Raw genomic sequence first — 21,874 nt, 5'->3', positions numbered from 1 at the left:
TGCATTTCAATTCAGCAAGAGCTATTCCGACTAAAAGACACCATGCCATATTTCTGACATCCAATATCACTGTAGCTAAAATATTTATGTTATATCTCATTTTTAAAATGTTAACTGTACAGTAAGATTCGAATATACTGTAAACATGTCACTTTCACAAATCAGTTATTACCAGGCTGTGACTCTTAAGAGAGGCACTTACTTTGTATTATTATATATAATTAAAATAACATGTAAATTAACACAATAGATATAGGGTTTACTTTAACATGTTGCCTATTTAAACTAATAGAATAAAAAGCACCAAAGAGTTAAAAACATGAACATAATACAGAACATGAAAGCAGACGTAATTAGCAGCTGTTGAAGCTGCCTGTAAGAAATAATTTTTTTTATTTAAAAATTTCTTTACTGATTACCATGGCAGTTATTAACTAATAAATTACCTTTTCACACTATGAAGCTATGAAAAATATTCTATGTGACATATAAAAATTTAAATATATATATATATATATATATATTTGAGTAGATAAATAGACATCATATTCAGTAATAAAGAATTCAAAAAATCAAATACAAACAAAAAAACAAAAAAAAGGAGGGGGAAGAAGGAAAAAAAATCTTGCTGAAATTTTAAACATTGATATAATCTAAATGACAATAACTTATCAAATGAATTATAATTAGTACATAAAAATAAAACTAACTTCATTTTGAAGATGTGCTTCTTTTTCAGCATACTCTTGTGCATATCGAGATTTGGAACCTTTTTCTGGTGTTTTCGTTAACAATTCTTCATATTCTTTTTCCAACCAAACAATTCTTGTTTCATGATCTTGAAGCTGTTCTCTCTACAAACAGAGAAAAAGAGAAAAAATAAATTTTTAAACTTTTGAAACTATGCTTTATTCTATTATTTATTATTTATTATAATCTATAAAATGTAACCCAATGTTCAAGCACACAGTCACAGCAAGACAGATTTCAGAAAATAGGAAAAGACAATTGTAAGACAAAGTTTAAAAGAATATATTAGTTGTGAACATATTATGTTTATCATTACATATTGTTGACAAAATATGTAACCATAACCAACATTTTAAAAGGTGTTGAAGAGAAGATACAATAAAGGATAAGTGTCAACAATAGGAAGAAATTATCTGGACATTTTATCACTGGCTTTAGGCTTTTATGTGATTGGTAATTCTTTTTATAATGTGAATGCATTTTAGCAATGAAGTATTTTACTATGATAGAAACACACATAGCTTGAGAGTAATGATATAGTTTTAAAGGAGGAGAATAAAATATTTAAGAAACTAAAAATGCTTAGATTTATGACATTTTGATCATAAAACTACTTTTTGCACATGCTTGTGAAAAATAGCCAACTCTGCACTGACCTTTCAGCGACTTCCGATTTTTTTTTTTTTTTTTTTTTTTTTTTTTTTTTTTTTTAATGTGTAAAACAAACTTAGTTGCATTAACATTTGTCCTTTTTCATATTGCTATATTAATAGCTAACAATATAAAAGCATCCAATGAAGAAATATAAAAGCTTACATTGCAAGGAATATCTGATTTATTTTGACACACGCATACACACTTTTGCCCTTTTGATTTAAATGTTTCGAAACTGTATTTTTCCCCTTTTAAGTTCATAGTAAACTTTATTTATTTACTTATTTTAGTGTCTGCTCAAATAGATTAGAAGATTAATGAAGAAAAACCATTACTAAATATTTTCATTTTCTTTTAATTCAGAGAAATCTTATCATTATGTACACTGTAAGGGCAGGGAAGGAAGAAAAAAGAAAAAGAAAGAAAGAAAAAAAAAAAAAAAAAAAGAGAGAGAGAGAGACAGCTTTATATCTCCCATTCTACTGGGCTGATTAACGAAATTCCACTTGTGTTTTTCATGTTTCGAAAGTGCGACTTAGGATATGTATTAGACATATATATAGCATTGCTCTAATATTGGTATTTTTACGTAAAATTGAACTTTCTCTGAAATGACATGCCACTTTTTTTTTCCATATTTCGATTCTAAATACAACTCAAATTATGCCAAACTGCCAAGTTTCGTAAAAATAACATGAGTAGTTTTTAAAAAATTAGCTCTCAAAATTTTAGCTGCTCAGTGTTAATTGAATATAAATATTTATTAATATCTCTTTTTCTATTAAACTTACTTGATTCTTTCTTCCAGAATTCGAAATTTAGGTTTATTTCAAATAAAATTCGGCCATATTTTATGATTTATTTTAAAATTTGTATTTTAAATACATTTTATAAATTTCCGAAAAAAATTTTCAATTATAACCTAAAAAATTTTTAACATCATCTTAAAGTAGATCTATTTCTAAGTACACCTGCAAAAAATTAGTTTTCATTCACAATTTCCAAGGATATACGTAAATTTACATATTGGCGCATTTTGAAATTTGGCATATTTGTTATAAGTGATAATAACGCCAAACATAGTTTAAGCACGTTGTTGAAATTATTAGAAATAATAAATGATGACTTTTTCCCTGCTCCTTTAAAATTAAAAAAAAAAAAATAAAGAAAAATATGTTGCAATAAATTGAGAAGTTTGCCAAATGAATTATTCTTGGCGCAAACTGGAAAAATTTGCAAAGATAAATTTTTGAATTTCTCCGTAAATTTCACACCAAAGTTTACAAAATTTAATATTAAGGCACAGTTTGAGTCGTAGAATCGAAATGTGAAAAAAGGTGGCATGTCATTTCAGAAAAGGTCCCATTTTATGTTAAAATATCTATATTAGAATGTTATATATAAATCTAACATATATCTTAAGTCGCACTTTCGAGACATGAAAAACAAAATTTGAATTTCGTCAATCCACCCAGTAGAACAGGAGATATTGAACTGTACCCCCTTTTTTTTTTTTTTTTTTAGCTCAGTATACCTTTTTAATCCCTACTGCAAATTAATGCAATTTAAAAAAAGGTTTAAATGCTAAATTTTAATTTCCATTTAACATTGAGTTATGTTGTTCATGAAAATCTGATAAATGATATCTTAATATTATACTTATTGCTTCCAAACATTTCCAGGAACTAAGAAAATAAACAGTAAGAAGAATTAACTTTTCATATTTCTTGAATTTTTTGTTTCACATTTGGAACTAGAAAACCTTTCAAAGAGTTGGGTGAATATATATAAATAAGGTAACTAATGTGAGAAAAATAAAATAATAATAAAAATTGAAAATTCTCCTTTCCCTTTAATACCTCTAGATGGTTTAGCACCTTTACATACTGTTTATAGGAAGTAGTGAATATAAGTAAGATATGTAAGCAGAGTAACAAAATTCAAAATAATAATCTTCTGTCATGAAGCAAAGAGAAATGAAATAAATTTAAAGTTTTAAGTTGAGCGAGCTGATCAAAAATGCTAAACAAAATTAACCAACAAAAGAAGTTACATGCCAGTATACACTAAACATAATAGCAAAATTAAAACCAGCAATATATAAAAGGAGAGAAGTCAGATACCTCTAAGGCAAAGTAGATAAGTAGAATATTGCAACCAAAACTAACAAAAGCAAGAAACAAACCAAAAAATAATTAAAATTAAGTAACAGATGAGTGACAAATGGACATACATTAGGTTATTATATTAAGTTTAGAGATGAATCAATAATCTAACCAATTAGGACAGCAACTTTCAACTAGCCATTATTAACAAGTAAATAAATTATGTAGAAATGGACTGCTAAATAACTTAAAATAAGTTGCAGTAAATTTAAGCAAAAATATAGGAAAAATTACATGCAGTTGAAGACAAGTATTATCTAACATATATTATTATTGATATTTAGCTAAATTTATTCTAATTCTGATTCATTTACCAATGTAATATATGTAATTTACTGAATTATTGTTCATGAAAATTTATCAGATAACTGAATGGACAATTGTGCTTATCAAAAGTTTCCAGTCAAAATACTAGATGCCATCCTAGAATCTCTTGTATTCAACATTAGTGTTTTTATTAAATGCTTGTGTTTTGCATTGTCTTACTGATGCTGCACTTGAGTTTCTTTCAACGATATTTGATTAAAAGGTTTATTATGTATTTCTTGATTCAGTTTTGATAATAGATTTGATATACGTTGGCATATAATTTACAGACTTAAGACTATTTTGTTATCTTTTTATTACTTTAGATGTAGCAAAATCTAACTTTATTTAATCTTTTATTTCTTCTGCATAACAAAGGGTCATTAGTCAAATATTATGATATTTAATTTAGAAACTATATACTAATAAATAAATAAAACAGTACAAAGTCTGAAATCCGGACATCCATTATCCAGAATGATCTAAAATCCAGACCTCAAAACCACCAACAACGTTTTCTCATAGGCTTTACGCATGCACGCATTTGATTTCCTCCTCCAAGCATAATAAAACATCAGGACAGTCCCGATTCTTAATTTCAATGCAACACTAAATACAATACCTTGTTATTGAAGAAACAATAATTTAAATATAAATTTGTACGATCAGTAATTTGGCTCTGTTGTTGCGTATCTACTTGGCACACATCGCAAACCAAAACCTTCGGCTTTACCATAATTTACACTAAAGCTAATCTGATGCATTGCTACATCGTTGATCTGATGGTAAACTGGCGAATCCTTATTTATTATACTTTCCTTCATCACCGCATGTTTATTAAAACATGACAACTTTAGTAATGATTCATGTAGTGATGCCTAAACAGTTTTTAAGTTAGTAATTGAATAATAAAGGAGTATGGTAATCTTTTATGTTGATATTACACTTGGCAATGATTACAGATTTAAGTTAAATGTGCTAAAAACGAGGAAAAATTTACCAAAAATTTCTTTCCCAAATGCTAAATATAGATTTTGATTATGATACTCATCAATTACATTTAGAGCTATTTGAATTCAGAATAACTGTTTTGTTATTCACATAAACCCAGCGCGAGGGCTCGTATGGCCGCTCGGAGTCGCAGAATTTATGACTCAGAGAGACTGCATCAAGCAGTAAGATATCTAGTGCCCGCCCTCATTAAGGCTTAAGTATATGTGAGAATTTATTTATTCAGAACTTTGATAAGCCTTAAGCATGTGCAAGAAATAGGTATAAGTATAAAAAATAACTAAACTAATACAATTCAGGCTTAATTGTCTCAGTGTGCGATAGAAGCAAGATAAAATTTAACGGAACATTTTGTCCTTAGTCGCCAAGCCATGATGCATAGCCAAATATGTACAGTTAAGGATACCTAAATTTGATGATGATAGCGGCTAATTTTAAAGGTTTTTCGTATATCACAAAACAAAGACCAAATTTTCCAATTAACGGATTTTGTAAAGAAATGTGGAGAAGTGTAATAAATGAAGATGATATAAAAGAAGTTTTCCATTGTGATGATAATGCTTCTGAATCATCAATCAAGCAATGAATGGCCAAATCTGTAGTATAGTTCTAGATCCAGAAAATACCACTACTGATAGCGAAGAAAGTAACAGAGAAGTTACTGAAAACGAGGACAAGTTAGTCGGAATTCTCGAAATAGCAGTTACAGGACTTCAATAATGTAACTAAACAAGAGATTATATCTGTCTTCAGAATTAAAGAGAAAGTATTAGCATAAAAAACAAAGCAACTTAAAGAACTTACATTGAAAGAAATGTTTAATAAGGTAAATAAATAAATATCAAGCATTTTTTTGTAAATTTTGATGCCCTTTAGATCATAAATACTTCATTATTTCATAAATCACGATTTCATATTTTTTATTTTATAATTTCTACATGCCATCTTCCTAGATTTAAACTGATGATCTAATATCCGGAAAAATCCCAAATGCGGTCTCGCCGAAGTCCCGACGAGTCCGGATTTCGGACTTTGTACTGTACTAGTATTTAATTATAAACTTATTATTAACACTAATGTATATTATTTTATTATTGAGACCAATACATAAATATTATATATATATATAATAACAAAATAATTCTTTCAAAAACAAAATATAAACATGCCTAGTATTTTCACACATTAAGCTGCGGAAAAATTATCATTAAAGACACAAAGTAAGAAATTTAGAACTAATTTTTCAAAAACCAAAAATTGAAGTTCATAATTAATAAATTTCAAATAATCTTATAAATGCAACAAACAATTTAAAAAATATCAAAACCAAAACTATTTGACACAAACAAGTCCCATTTAAAAAATTAATGAAATTTAAAGAAAAATGAACAAAAACAGAAGAGGAATTCAATCAACTTCAATGCTACCAATTTCTTGCTTTAAGTCTTTATAATATATATATATATATACATGTAAGATAAAAAAATTATGAATCAAAATTATAATTTAATCTAATGGTAACTCTTTAATTTTCTCTCTCTGTTATAAAAATCGTAATAACATCTCTCGATTGCATCATTTCTAGATCTTTCCTTTTTGCATGGCCTGTGCAGCACTGATGACATAAAGCTGATGATTGTGAACTGAAACTTTTAACTCAAACCGAAACCTTTCTCTTCATGTGCTTCTATCTTGCATAGCTACACACTTCAGTTTCGCTCTCTATCCTGCTAGGATGTAACTTCAATGTCTTGCTTGGTGTTGCAATAATATCAAAAATGTAAATGTTCTGTAAAAAGGCACGACTAGAGTGCCAAGTGATTGTGACCACAAGTGTCAACTGGAAAATAAAAACGGAATTAAAACCGCCTCAACTGCCAAGTTCTTTAGATATTACCAAGTCAACATATTAGCATATTACGCAATCAGAATTCTTCCTCTTCAATATGGATCTACATATGCAACAACTTTAAAGGAGAAACAAAAAATATTCAATTAGATCTGATATACAATACATAAAATAATTCACTAAAATTAATAAAATTGATATAAAATATATAAAACATAATGTTGAAAATTCCTTGGTCTTTTTTAAGAAGCAGTCAGTTTTAAGAAGAAGAATTTTCAACAGAGCCATATTTCTGAATTATAACTTGTGATTACGAATAATGGAAATATTTTAGGATAAATATTGAAAAAGAAATCCCAGATAAGATAATTTAACTAAAATTAAAATAATCAAAATGTTTTAAAGGTGATAAAAAATGAAACCTCTTTAAAAATTTTGCATTGGGGAAAACTTTTCATGATGGCTTGCATATTAATGCTCATCTCTGAATCTATTTCTGACAATGCCTTTTTAAGAGAATATTATATTTTTATTTGGATACTAATTTAAATATTGCTCTCTGCTATTTTAATATGACTCCTGGATTTTCAAGAAAAGTTACCTGAAAGTTTAAAATAAATACCTTGGTCAGCTTTTCTCCTACATGAGTCACAATGTTTGTTCTTAATTTTTTCTTATAGTGAGTAAAAAATTTTATTCACTATAAAAAATAAAGTATAATGTATAATAATAATAATAATAATTACGTGTAATGTATTAAGAATAATGTATAAAAGTTTAGATTTCACAATTTTTATAAAAATTGATTTCTTTAAATTGAAATTTGCCAAAACGTGCAAATTTGTTTCATTTAAAACATTCGGGTAACTGGAAATATATGTCTACAAACAAGGGTTGGAAAATAAATGTCAGGAAGTACTTTATTGGACATGGTATCTGTCTGTCTATATACAATTTCTGGGCAAAATGCAAAATATAAATGCAGAAAACAAAATAAATGTGCATGAAGGAAAAAATATAATACAAATTTAAAAGATAATATAAATAAGATATATATATATATATATATATATATAAAGAAAACCTCAAAGTGTGTGTGGGGGGGAACACCAATGTAAAATTTAAAATTAGACCCCCCCCAAAAGAAATCCTTAATTTGGCATAAATTGTGAAGAATATCTAATTTCAATATACTTTTTTTGTTGCTGAGGCAGAGAGAACTTTAATTAATTGCCCTCAAATTTGATTGACTTGAATCAAAATCTACACCATTAGGTTGCATTATTTACGTAATAAAAAATATGTCAATAGAATGAGAATACATACAGAATAAATACATTATTAGAAACTAAATTTTGATAATAAAAGAAAATAAATATAATTTGAAATAAAGTTTGATACCAAGTTCAGTTTTGTATGGCTGACAGGTAATAAAGGCCTCTGGAATTTTCGCTGGCATCCCACTCCACTTGGCAAAGGAGGGGATGATAAACTAGCTGCCACAAGATTTATAGTGTCCACCCAGCTTTCCAGTTCCTTTGAATCACTAAAAATTAGAAAAAAAAAAAAAAAAAAAAAAAAACTGAAAATTGTCTCTTTCAAACTAATTTAGGTGATAAAAAATTATAAAAAATGAAAAGCCAGACATTGGTTTTTCTAACAAAGAGGCACAGTAAAATGGTATTTAGTAGAAGAATAAAGTTTAAGGATGAAAGTTGGTATAAAGTTTAAGGATGAAAGTTGGTGTATTTGTAGATTACACAATTATTTATCATGCTTATATATCATGCACTTCCTATTAGACATCTTTTAAAAAGGGGCACAACAGGGGAAAGAGAAGATTAATTTCTTACTTCTTTCTCTCTCTCTATATATATATGGTATATATACACATTATTAAGAAACAAACTGTGACTAAAATAAAGCCAAAAATAAGAATACTCAGTAAACATTTTAGAAAATAGATACCCTGTTAAATATTTAAACTGAAAAATTTTGCAGTTCCAATGTAAATATTTGATGACTCTATAATTTTTATGAATTCCCATAATAAATGTTATATAGTACCACTCCTCAAAATAATGTACCAAATTAAAATTAAAACACATAATTGATAATTTTCAAACAGTTACATCTTCAGTTATAAACAATTTACAAGGAAAAAATAAAATAATTTAGACAAGTAGCAAATAGAATACTGAGTAATTACATACAAGTAATAAAAATGTAACTATTGCAAAGTCAATAAAGAAGTAAACAAAGTACAGTAGAGTCCCGCATACTTGACTACCAATATCTTGATGTTGCATACAATTCAACAACATTTGGGAACTTTTTTAAGATAGATTATATAAATACACTGCATGGTCTGCAGTATGTAACCTAAAAACATACTGCTTCTTTGTGTAATCAGTTGCCTTTTCAGCAAAAGCATGATGAATTCTAATAGAATTATGCAAACTATCATACAGTTGATTTTTCTTAAATCCATGTTCATCCTAGGAAGAAATAAGAGAGAATATTATATCTCTTTAATATCTTTTTATCTTTTTAAGATATCTTTTTATCTTTTTAAGATAAGATTTAAGAACTTTTTTAAGCCAAACAAAGCAAATATTGCATACAGTACATATAATTAATATTTATGTGAATGTGTTTCCTGTTCTGTTTAAAGAAGTGAGTGTTCTTTTTCTGTAATTTTTGCCGTTTGCAGAGAAGAGCCAGAAAATTGTGAAATAGTTGATTTATTTAAGAAAATTCAATGCTGCAAAGAAGTTAGTGATGGTGATGTTGAAAAATGTATGGGACAAGAGAAAATTGTAAAATTTTAGGACATGCAGAAATAGTTGCACAGGTGAAAGGCAGTGTGGATAAAAATTAAGATGAATCAGAAAATGAAGAGATTGAAGAAAACGAGAAAGCTAAAGTGATGGCCCATAGTGAAGGACTGAAGGCCCTGAAGGAATATTTTGTTATATGGAGGAGCAAGGTGCATCTGGTATGGACATTTAGTTCCTCCACTGCCTATAGGATGAAGCTTAATGATAACGAAATAAGTGTGAGAGATAATCTACCATCACATGATATTTTTTACAGAGAACTACTACTAATAATTTTTGTTCATTTTTATATGTATTTTTTTACTCAATTATCTTTTGGTATTTCATCTTTTTATGATTTCTATTGTGCTACAACTTAACATAAAAGAAATCAAAATTAATTTAATTGTATGCTGTACTTTCCCATGCCTGATATTGTGATACAAGTGTCTAAAATGATTTATAGTTACATATTAAGAGTTCTGAAAAACCCGCCCCTTACTTCGTAAAACTCAAGTCTCTCAGTCCACGTTATGTTGAGTTTGTGGGACTCTACTGTACAACAATATAGTGCCATTAACTAAATAGAAGCAAACAATACATAGAATTGAATGAAGAGGAACCCCAAACTACTATATTGAATAATTTATTAGTATTTCCTTCATAAAGAGGCTAAAAAAAATTGCATTTAGTTAGTTTAAGCATGGAAAACTATGACTTAAGAGCTAGGTAAAGTACCTTGTTTGAAATAAATACACTGCATGGTCTGCAGTATGTAACCTAAAAACATACTGCTTCTTTGTGTAATCAGTTGCCTTTTCAGCAAAAGCATGATGAATTCTAATAGAATTATGCAAACTATCATACAGTTGATTTTTCTTAAATCCATGTTCATCCTAGGAAGAAATAAGAGAGAATATTTTCACATTTATGCCCTAAATATATATAAAAAGCATATTAACACACGAGAAAAATATATTTTCTTACCTTGTGTAGATATAACACTAAATCTCGCAATGTTGCATACAGCATTTTCCAACTTCTGCGACCCAGAGGTGCTAATTAAATTACATATTATGAACATCTGATACACTTTTAATCAAAAATATATATCATATGTAAAATTGTGTATAATTTTAGATAATAAGAAATAAGAATGGCATAAAACATAGAACATCATTACCTATCTAGTCTAAACAGCAAAATTTAGTTTTACAAGAAAATCAGAATCATACTGTGTGTTGAATTACAATAACAGCAAAGTTTTCATAATTTTTATTTACTAATCTAATTAAGACAAGATTTCTTAACCCCTAAATTAGAGAAACTTCTAAATATTGAAAGTGATACCAGAAAGACAAAAATACTTAATTTATACACAGACATATAAAAACAATTTACATTTAATGAAAACCTACTATAAGAAATAAATGCAAAAATTATTGCTCAGCATAAAATTCTAACACTTCAAAGAAGTAAGGCTGCTGTATTATCAAAGAGGTCAATTTTTATGAAGGTATTTTTTTAAAGAAAGATCACACACTCACATAATTTAAGATTATTAGGCATTAAAACTTGAATTGTATGAAACTACCTGACATCAGAAAGCATTTTCAGTTGCACTAACTGCTCTACTTTACTACCAACTTTCTCAGAGCAATCTTAATGTAGATGAATATCCAACAGAAATTTTTGTCTAAATTTAGCTGTAAACATTTAAAAATATTTATGAGTGATGAATCTTAAGAGTAATATTTCTTTTCTATAAAACTGAAATATAATTCAAAATTCTGATGATATAAATAGTTGCAGATATCAGTGCTAGCAATTCTAATTTTTAACAGACTTCTTTATTTTTTATACTAATGTATTAATTTAATTAATGTATAAATCTTTCTGTTCTAGTTAAGGACCCTAATTCCAATCCATCTTTGCCTTCAGCCTTTAAAGAAATTATGTTTTAATTTTGGTTTCATCAACAGATGGCACCAAAGGCTTATCTCCTGTCTATGCTTTCTTATCTTATCTAATTATTATACCTTATCTCATTCATTTGCGCTTTTGCAGCTAAGGATGATGGTTCGGTAAAACCATGGAAACTAGTCCTGTGAAAATTTTAAAATATAATGCTGATTTTTGTTGTTTGACTTCTAAATTAATATCATATGTTGTTTTTCACAGCACTGGTATTCATGATTATTGCTAATCAGATACCGCTTAGCTTTAACTCATTTACTTCATTACCAAATAACATTTCAGATTTTAGTTGCACATAGTAACATAAAAGTCAATCTCTTATTTCTCTCAACTGAAGGAAAAATTACCTATAATTAGTATATTACTTACTCTTCTTCCCACTTGGATCCACACAACATTTACGCATAACATACCCCTTTTTATACTCTGTAGCACAATTAGGGTTAGGAACCTTAAAAAAAGATATTAAAATATGATTAGGTAACAAATGCTTTATTATATTTCATTATTTATCATTACTAGCAAGTTTAGCTTTATGGTAAATTTTATTAAGCTAATTGAATGATTTAAAATACTTCAACATGCAGGATGCAATTAACCATACATAAATATCTAATGTGATATTAATTATTCATGATATAATTAACCACACATACATCTATATATGCAAAGCTCAAAATCCAGACTTCCAATATCCAGACCACCAGCAAACTTTTATTCAGAATTAAAAATAAATAAATAAATAAATAAATAAATTAGAAGAATGGAGAATATAATACTCAAGAAAAGCAGGTATTATATAAAAGCAATGTTTTCTTTGGCCAACTGAAATTCCTGCATATCACTTTCAAACACCTTCTGGTCAGAGAATCACACCTTGGCCATGATCACAACACTTTCAAATCTTGACTTGTTATGGGGAAGTTAGCATTTGTTAATCTGAGATGAACAATAAGTGAAACCCTAAGACATATTTCTTTAGAGTAGAATGCTGCTTATACCGGTTTTTTTTTCTTTCGTTTTTTTTTGGGGGGGGCACAGCAGTGGAGAAAGATTCTTAAGAAAGTCAACATTGCAAATTTTGCTCTTCCTTAACTTTCTGATTTGATCAAGCTTATTATTTTTTAGGCCATTATTAGTGTAAGCAAGTTATCAAAATTAAAGTTAGAATTTTCAATTACACTGAAATAATTTTTAATTCTGGAGCTGCAGCAGGATGTGCAAAGCATGTTTCAGTGCCAAGCAAGCAAAATGTGGAACTGCTGGAAAAAAGGGATAAAGTTCTCAAAATTATGTGAGTAGTAGTATGACATAGAAAAGTCAACAGTATATGACATAATAAATCTAAAAAAAGAACTTCTTGAATTTTTTGTAGATTCTGATACATAACTAGCAATGAGTAACAGAAAAATCATTCCTTACGCTAAAAGTGAGGATCATGCAAAGTGAAGATTCAATGGATGAGAGAATGTCATAGTGAGGGTATGTCAATAAGGGGTAAACTACTGATTGCTTCAATGCTAATAGCTGAAGCCAAAATATTTCACGAAGATTGACTTAAATCGGAGTGCACATATTCAGCAGCTAGGTTAACCAAATTTAGAAAACTGCCATGGCATAAGGCAGTTAAAAATATCAGGCAAAATAGCTTATACTGAAGCAACTGAACAATTTGCTGATAAATTCATCAAAATTCATTAATAGTAAAATGCTATCCCCAGACAGAATTTATAATGCTGACCTTTCTGGCAATATGCAACCCAAGTGTATTGGAAAATTCTGCAGAATGGCACCAAATGAAGACAAACACTCCAAAGCAAGACTAATGATTTTGGACATGTGCAAATGCTGCAGAAAGGCACAAATGCTAGCTTTTCATAATTAGAAAAAAATGTAGTAGAACCTTAATCATTTAAAGGCGTAAATATTTTCTCTGTTATCTATCATTCAAACATATGAGTATGGATGAAAGAATCATTAATGGATATTTGATTTTTAAAATCATTTCATACCCAAGGCTTGGCTTGTTTATGGCATGATGCAAAAAATTGTACTGATTATGAAGAACTGTTTAGCTCATACTTCACTTAAAGTTTTGAGTAAAAGATAACATCTAAATCTTACACTTTTCTCCAAACTGTACACTTATCATTCAGCCAATGGATGCTGGAGTGCAACACATGCTGAAATATAGATACAATGCAGCCTTTTTTAAATCATTGCTAAATTTTTGTTTCACAGTGGAAGAATCATTCAAGAATTAAACATTTTAACATAAAAGGTACGTTGCAAGTTCACAGAAGGATGTGTCTGCAGCTATTTTTAAAATGCTTAATATAATTTATGGCCAGTTAGCATAATTCATGGTGATGATGATAGCCACAAATTAATAGGTTTTCAATATCACAAACAAATAGTGAAGTTTTCAAATTTATGGAATTTATGAAGAAATGCAAAGAAGAAATAACAGAGTTCTCTACTGTGATGATAATGTCCCAACTACCAATCGTGTATCCTAGTTTTAAATCAAGAAAATATTGATAATGGAGAAATTAGAAAACAGGCTGCTGAAAAATAAAACATTTTGATTGCCAATTTAGTGGGAATTCGCTTCGAGGTGCACTGGCTCTTGTCTAGATGCACCTATGTACCAAATTTCGTAGCTGTGGGTCTATTATCTTATGCACAGCGCGAACGAAAGACACACACACACAGACTCTTTGCTTTATTATATGTAGAGATGACCAACTTTTTCATTCATCATTTTAGCTTTATTTATAAAATATCACTTTCTTTGCACTTATGTCACATAAAATGACAACAAAATTCCAAAATCTTTAAAACCAGCATATCTTTAGAGTTCCAAACAGACTGTTCATTGTTGTTATACACTTTTTTTTTTTTCATATTGACTACATTATATATATTTGCTGTATTATTTGTATACAAACAATATATAGTGATAAAATTCCATAGCAACATTTTTTTTATTGAAAAGTGATTAGACACAAAAGTGAAACAAACAAAAAATCAAGGATTGAGGAAAACACATTTAATTGCTTCTTAATGAAAAGCTCATCTTCAAAATGAATTTCTTCTTCTTACAATTAGCATAATTTTAAGAATACATCTAATGCTCATAATTATAATATATTCTATTAAATCACACAGAAAAAATTTTAAATTTCAGAAGTTATGAATTATGTCCTAACATATTTTTTCATTAAAATCAGCTCAGAGCTTCAAGTAAAGAATAATTTTCCATTAATAATTTTAGCCAATATCTAATATGATGTTCCCACTGATATAAAAACCTTAAAAAATAAAAGTGGAAAGTTTTGGATTATATTTTAAAACAGTTTTCATTAAAAACTAGCGGGCAAGCCCACCAGCTGAGCGGGTGTCCAGTTTCATCCCTAATCTAATCAACTCTTCCTATGAATGAAGAAAGCTTAAATATGGAAAATAAAAATTTTCAGAAATTTCATGTTAGATGAAACGTTCATGGATAAAAAAATCTTCATGCAAATACAGACATACATACAGACAGAAAGAACATAATATGTACATAATTTTACATACAGATTTTATTTTAAATACAGTAAAAACATGTTCTGGGGACCCTAGTTCATGCTTATTCACTGAAGTAGTTGTTATGCAGGGGCTAGTTCATTCCTTTGTCTGAATCTTCGTCGATGCGATCCTCGTAGGGAATTAAAAGGAACTAATCTGATGTGACTATGCTGCATCTGATTTCACCTGTTAAAAACTGTAGTTTCATTCCGCTATGAAGCGATGCTTTAGCAATGTGGATATCCTAAATTAATTGTAATCACACATATTGCTCTCTAGTAATGCAGTGTTAAAGTGGTGGCCCATGGACCGTATGTGACCCTCAAAGTAATTTTATACTGCCTGGGAATACACTTCTTGTAAAGTAATTAGCATTGTTATGACAAGAATCTGAAGAAAAAGTTTAAGATTTATTAGTGTCCAGTCTTACGTTATTTTGATTACCAAAAAGGAATGTAACTCTTCAGAAAATCTAGAACTAGAGCTAATTAATTTACATTGTGATATAAATCTTGTTCAGAGACTTTAAGATACTAATTTCATTAACTTTTATTAGTACTAGTCAAAAGATAAATATCATAAGTTAACAATTTTGCAATAAGAATACAAGATTTCTTTTTAGTACATTTACATGAGAACTGTTTTTTTTTGGGGGGGTAGTAGAAAATTAAGAAGTCTATGAAAACAACCAGACTGCTAATGAGTATTTACATATTGTGACAATATTTTCAGTAATTTCCAAGATCACAAATTTCATGAAAATCGAAACGCCATGAGGTGTTGTAGCTCAAAGGTGTAGTAAAAAACAAAGATGTTTACAATAATTTACATAAAAATTTTATTTTTTCTGTTTTACATTAGAGAAAAATCTAGTAAATAAAAGAAATAGAATAGGTTGCCATTACTCATTCTCAAGTTTTTGTTCTTCTGGGAAGCTTATATATTTCCTTTTCATATTTTCCTTTTTCATATATTTAAATTAAAAATAAGTTGCTTAGTAGTTCAATATATAACAATTAGTTGAAAATTTCTGAAAATAGTATGAAAAATTTTAATATTTAGCTGTCTGTCTGAATTCTAAATTGTGACCAACAGAAATTTCTTGCAGGCAACATTTAGATGTCAGGCAAAATATAAGCATAAATTTCATATTTTTATTTGTATGTTCTAACAAATATCTAGTAAATAGTTTTTAATTAATTAACAAAATTTAAAAAAAATCATGTCCACTCCCTTTTTTTAATGCTGTCCATAAGTTACTTTCAACTTGTGCATTGGTCTGTGTGCAATGTAAGTTTGAAAGCACTTCTGTAAAGTATCATTTATGTAACATGTCTTCTCTTGCATTGTAGCAAAGTGCCATAAAATTCATGAAAATGGGAAAAATAGGGATATTGTATTTCATATTTTTCTAACAGATAATTTGCTTTTGGAGAAGAAAATGGATACATGTGTCGAAGACAGGCTTCTATTAATATGAAGAATGCAAGAATTTGCAGCAAACATTTTATATGTAGTGATTATGAAGATGACATGAAAAATTGCTTGTTTGGTTTGACACAAATAATAATAATAATAATAATAATAATAATAACGCAGAGTGCTTTTGCAAGACTACACGAATTAGTTTGAAGAAAATTCTGAGGACAATTACAAAAATGATGCTAGAATAATAAATCAGAATATGAATGATTTTACTATACAACACCAGATACAAATGATTTTAAAATAGAACTCACAAAGGATGATGCAAATATTGTTGAATGCCTTAACTGTAAAAATAAACAAGAATACAATGGTAATTTGTACAAAACAAAGCTAGCTCAGCATTTCAGATAATTTATAATTGTAAAAAACGTTGAAGTAATTTCGTATAAAAAGGACCTTCCTCTTTTGCCTCTCTTTTAAAAGATTAAGTAATTCTCTTTAGATACTGTGAGCAAAGTTGTTTAGTCAAACTTAAGAAAACAATATTATACAGTCAAAAGTCGTTAATCCGGACTCGTCGGGACTTCGGCGATTCCGGATTATAGATCATCAGTTTAAATCTCGTAAGATGGCATGCAGAAATTCTAAAATTAAAAATATGAAACGTAATTTATGAAATAAAGAACAATTATGATCTAAAGGGTATCAAAATTTGCAAAAAGAAAAAGCTTAATATTTATTTGTTTACTTTATTAAACATTTCTTTCAATGTAAGTTGTTTAAGTTTTGCTTCGTTTCACAGACATAATTTCTTGTTCAGTTACAAAGTTCCGCTATTCAAGTCCTATAACTGCTGTGTCTAGAACACCGATTAATTTGTCAATCGAAATTTTTTCGTTTTCAATAACCTCTGTCACTTTCTTCGCTATCGAAAGCGAATTTTAATGACGAGGAACTTGTTTTAAATCATATCAAAGACGGAGCATATCGAGATGAAATACTACATTTGGTAAGGAATTATAAGCCAAATAAAATAAAAACATCTGCGCTGAAGATAAGGATAGTGTTGACAGATCAACTTCCAATTCATTACGCGTCCGCCGCGGCGATCCCCCCACCGAGCAGCGTGAAATTGATAAACAGATTTCGGATTTCAAAACATACTTTCGCTTTAGATCCTTTATATATTAACAAATATATATCGGAAATTCTATTTGATATAATCGAAAGTTTAAGCTTACTTTTATAAAATTGCTCTTACAGTCTGCAAAAAATAATAACACGGATCCAATTCGAAAATTAAGGAACCACGCAATCATCAACATTAACTGAAATAGATAATTAGATAATTTTAGCTTATACGTCCATTATACATAAAACGCGCACGCGAAAACGTATTCTGCACTTGCGCACACTCATATGCGCAGTCGTAAAAGGTCTTACGCGCACGCGTCAACGCGGCGCATGCGCAGAAAGTTTTTAGTTTTGAGGTCCGGATTATAGATCATTCCGAATTATGGGTGTCCGAATTAACGACTTTTGACTGTATTTATTTTAGCATAACGTATGCGTTGAGATACAAATAAGTGAGACAATTATTTAAAAAATATCTGTTATTATATGAAATCAGAACGGAAACATGCCAATGTAAAATTTATAATTAGATCTAAAAAGCTATCTTAGATTAAATTAAATTTTGAATAAAACTATTGATTTCAAGGTCAGTCAAACATAAGTTACTTTTCTTAAACTGTAAAAAAAAAAAAAAAAAGAAAAGAAAAAAATTGACATATGTATTCAAAACTATGCTAAACTAAGGTTTTTTTCAGGGTAGGTGGGAGTCTACTTTAAAAAGTTGTTACAGTCAAAAGTCGTTAATCCGGACTCGTCGGGACTTCGCGATTCCGGATTATAGATCATCAGTTTAAATCTGGTAAGATGGCATGCAGAAATTATAAAATTAAAAATATGAAACCATAATTTATGAAATAAAGAACAATTATGATCTAAAGGATATCAAAATTTACAAAAAAAAGATTAATATTTATTTTTTACTTTATTAAGCATTTCTTTCAATGTAAGCTGTTAATTTGCTTCGTTTTATGCGATAACACTTTCTCTTTAATTCTACAAACAGACATAATTTCTTGTTCAATTACAAAGCTCCGCTGTTCAAGTCCTATAATTGCTGTGTCGAGAATACCGACTAATTTGTCAATCGAAATTTTTTCGTTTTCAAAAACCTCTACGTCACTTTCTTCACAATCGGAAGCGAATTATAATGACGAGGAATTTGATTTAAATTATATCAAAGACAGAGTACATCGAGATGAAATAACTACATTTAGTAAGGAATTATAAGCCAAATAAAATAAAAACATCTGCCCTTAAGATAAGGATAGTGCTGACAGATGAACTTCCAATTCATTGCGCACCACCGCGTCCCCCCCCGCAAAGCAGCGTGAAATTGATAAACACATTTCGGAATGGTTAGAGAAACAAAGGATATGCCTTTATCCATTTTTTGCAGCAATTCCACTTTTTGTTTGATGGACATCGAAACATACTTTTACTTTGTAGATTCTTTGGGAGCTTCAGCATCAGAAATTCTATTTGACATAATCGAAAGTTCAAGCTTACTTTTATAAAATTGCTCTAACAGTCTGCAAAAAATAATAAGCCGGATCCAATTCGAAGATTAAGGAACAACGCAATCTGCATGAAATAGATAATTAGAACATTTTAGCTTATACCGTCTGTTATACATTAAACGTGCATGCGTACACGCATATGCACAGATGTAAAGGTCTTACGCACATGCGTAAATGCCTATGCGTCAATGCGACGCAAGCGCAGAAAGTTTGTAGCTTTGAGGTCCGGATTATAGATCATTCCGGATTATGGGTGTCCGAGTTAACGACTTTTGACTGTATTCCATATAAGAATGCTGATAATAGACATCAAACTGAGAAAGATGCATATGCTCATTAGCTGCAGTACTAAGAATTAAACGAGTTGAACAACGTTTAGTCCAGTTCCTAATTTTGTAACTGGACTAAACATTTAATCATAATCGATTCCACAGCTCTGACTAAATCCTTTAGCAACGAGTCTAGCTTTGAATTTATCAGTAGATCCATCAGTGTTCTTTTTGATGTTATAAACACACTTGCATGCTGTAGCTTTTGCATCCTTTGTTAATTTTTCTAAAGTCCATGTTTCATTTTCATCAGTGATGAATCTTCGTTCGAATGTACACTTTATTTACAGTTGATTGCTTCTTCTATTGATTGTTGAAGCTTCTGGATTATAGATCATTCTGGATTATGGGTGTTCGAATTAACGACTTTTGACTGTTTTATATTATCATAGAAACAGTAATAGGATTTTCCCACTTAGTATGCAGATAAAGAAAAGATAATGCAGACCATCGTTTTTTTCTTCATGATTTAAAAATATATGCACAGGGGAAAAAACCAGCAACTTTTAAGAAAACATAGCGCATTTTATCTGCTATTTTAAAATTAATAAATAAGTATCATCAACTTTTTAAATGCTATAAGTGCATACATTAATAACACCTTCTGTTCTAAATTAAAGCTATTTTTTCATGCACAGTTTTTTAAGGCTGTTTTTTCAAATTTAAAACATTTATTTCTTTGCTGCGAATTGCATCTTTGTAGTCAGTGTCAACATGACTATGTCAATACCCCTCACTTTCTGTTTAGGGGGGGAGGCTCTGTGAACTAGCCCTTCTTTTCTAAGTCCTGCCTGTCATGTATCTCTTCGCAGTCAGCCAACTGGTTGAAGCAAAAGCTTGTAGTGTATTTGAAGGATGATTACCACTGACAAGTGGTATCAGTTGATCTGACTCCATAATTGAATGCAACAGCATTTACAAAAAAATATATATTATTATATACACAGAATGAGACTTGCACCGGAAGCCTTGTGTAGTGATCCTTTCACTCAAACGGCGCTGGCTGAAAAGAGGCTGTGAGGTGAGACAGAAGTTGTAATGCAACAGGAGAGATGTTGTTGCACCTCTTGCTGATTGCCTACATACCGTATATACTCGCGTATAAGTCGACCTACCCCACTTTGACATAAAAAATTCGTAGAAAATAAGAAACCCGCGTATAATTTGATCCCCCACTTCCGAAATTGATCGAGAAACTTCGAAAAAAATTTTTTAAGTACTACATTTATTCAAAATCATCTGAGAAAAAAAGTAAATATATGATAAAAAATACCTTGGTAAATAAACAAAATCAAAATCCTTCAACATCTGATTCATTGTCAGATTTGCCAAACATTTCATAGAACTCTTCTGTCGTCATTGGCTCGTCATCATACATATTTTCAGTCTCGAACTCTGTATTGTTACAATCACTACTACAGCCTTTGTCGTCATTTTCACTTTCAAAAACAGCATCATCTTCCGTGCCGTCTAGTTTGTTGCTAATACAACATTTTTTTAAATGATTTTATAATCATTCAGAGGGTATTTCGCAGGCATTCGCATTTTTCAGGGGCAAAAACATAAAAATTTCCAAAAGTGTTCACAATTTTGGCCACCACTGTAGTTCGTCACATAATTTAAGTCATGGAAATTACTTCAAGTAAGTGACTTATTTGATAAGTCGTCCAATTCGAGTGCGGGAAGAAAACAACTGCATTATACAAAGAAATTTTTTAACTTCCAATTCTTTTAATTTTTTATGGCCCCGCGTATAAGTCGACACCCCCACTTTGAAGTCTTTTTTTTGCCCAAAATATCTCGACTTATACGTGGGTATATACGGTACTTATTTACTATAAGAATTATGGAAATAATTTATTTAGTTTTGTAGATGATATATTAATTGTAGTGATTTATAAGCTAAATGTGTGTTGTTTAATAACTCCAGAAATATAGAAACTGTTGATTAATCTTGCAGGAGAAGAACATTTTAGAAAGAATTCCTTCTGAAGGAGAAAATTTGCTGAGCCTGTTCACCAAAACGTAAACAAAAGTGAAAGTAGGATCGCCCCTGCCAATAATTTTGGATGAGAAAACCAAAGAGGAGAAAAGAGAGAAGGCAAATGCTGACATAAGGCATTTCAGCAAGGTGACTGAAATCTCACCCTTTCATCTAATGCACAGAAGACAACCAAGAGGTCTTCCACCACACTATAATCACATCTCAAAGATTTAGACACCTGCATTGATAATATATTCTCTACACCTGCTTACAGTGATCCATATGCATTGATGGAAAGAGTCTCTCAGGCAAATGCTACATCATGTCATCAGTAGTAACCCTTCAAATTGAGATAAACATATCTCGTACTTACTCTAA

General features: G+C 29.5%; 1 protein-coding gene across 1 annotated transcript in view; it reads right to left on the bottom strand.

The window, feature by feature from the left end:
- The window catches only part of LOC118202627 (uncharacterized), a 393,249-nt gene that overhangs the window by 11,534 nt on the left and 359,841 nt on the right, over positions 1-21,874 (bottom strand). The window contains exons 10-14 of the mRNA XM_085818671.1: positions 11,901-11,982; positions 10,542-10,612; positions 10,293-10,450; positions 8,137-8,281; positions 711-854 (exon numbers count right to left, since the gene is read on the bottom strand). Of these exons, the coding sequence (XP_085674797.1) occupies positions 711-854; positions 8,137-8,281; positions 10,293-10,450; positions 10,542-10,612; positions 11,901-11,982 (600 nt within the window). The remainder of the gene's footprint in view (positions 1-710; positions 855-8,136; positions 8,282-10,292; positions 10,451-10,541; positions 10,613-11,900; positions 11,983-21,874) is intronic.

The sequence above is a fragment of the Stegodyphus dumicola genome, chromosome 6 (genome assembly GCF_044657685.1).
Source record: "Stegodyphus dumicola isolate Sdum_Otavi_A_Nest chromosome 6, ASM4465768v1".
NCBI lineage: Eukaryota > Metazoa > Arthropoda > Arachnida > Araneae > Eresidae > Stegodyphus > Stegodyphus dumicola.
This window is presented reverse-complemented; position numbering and strand designations above follow the sequence as displayed.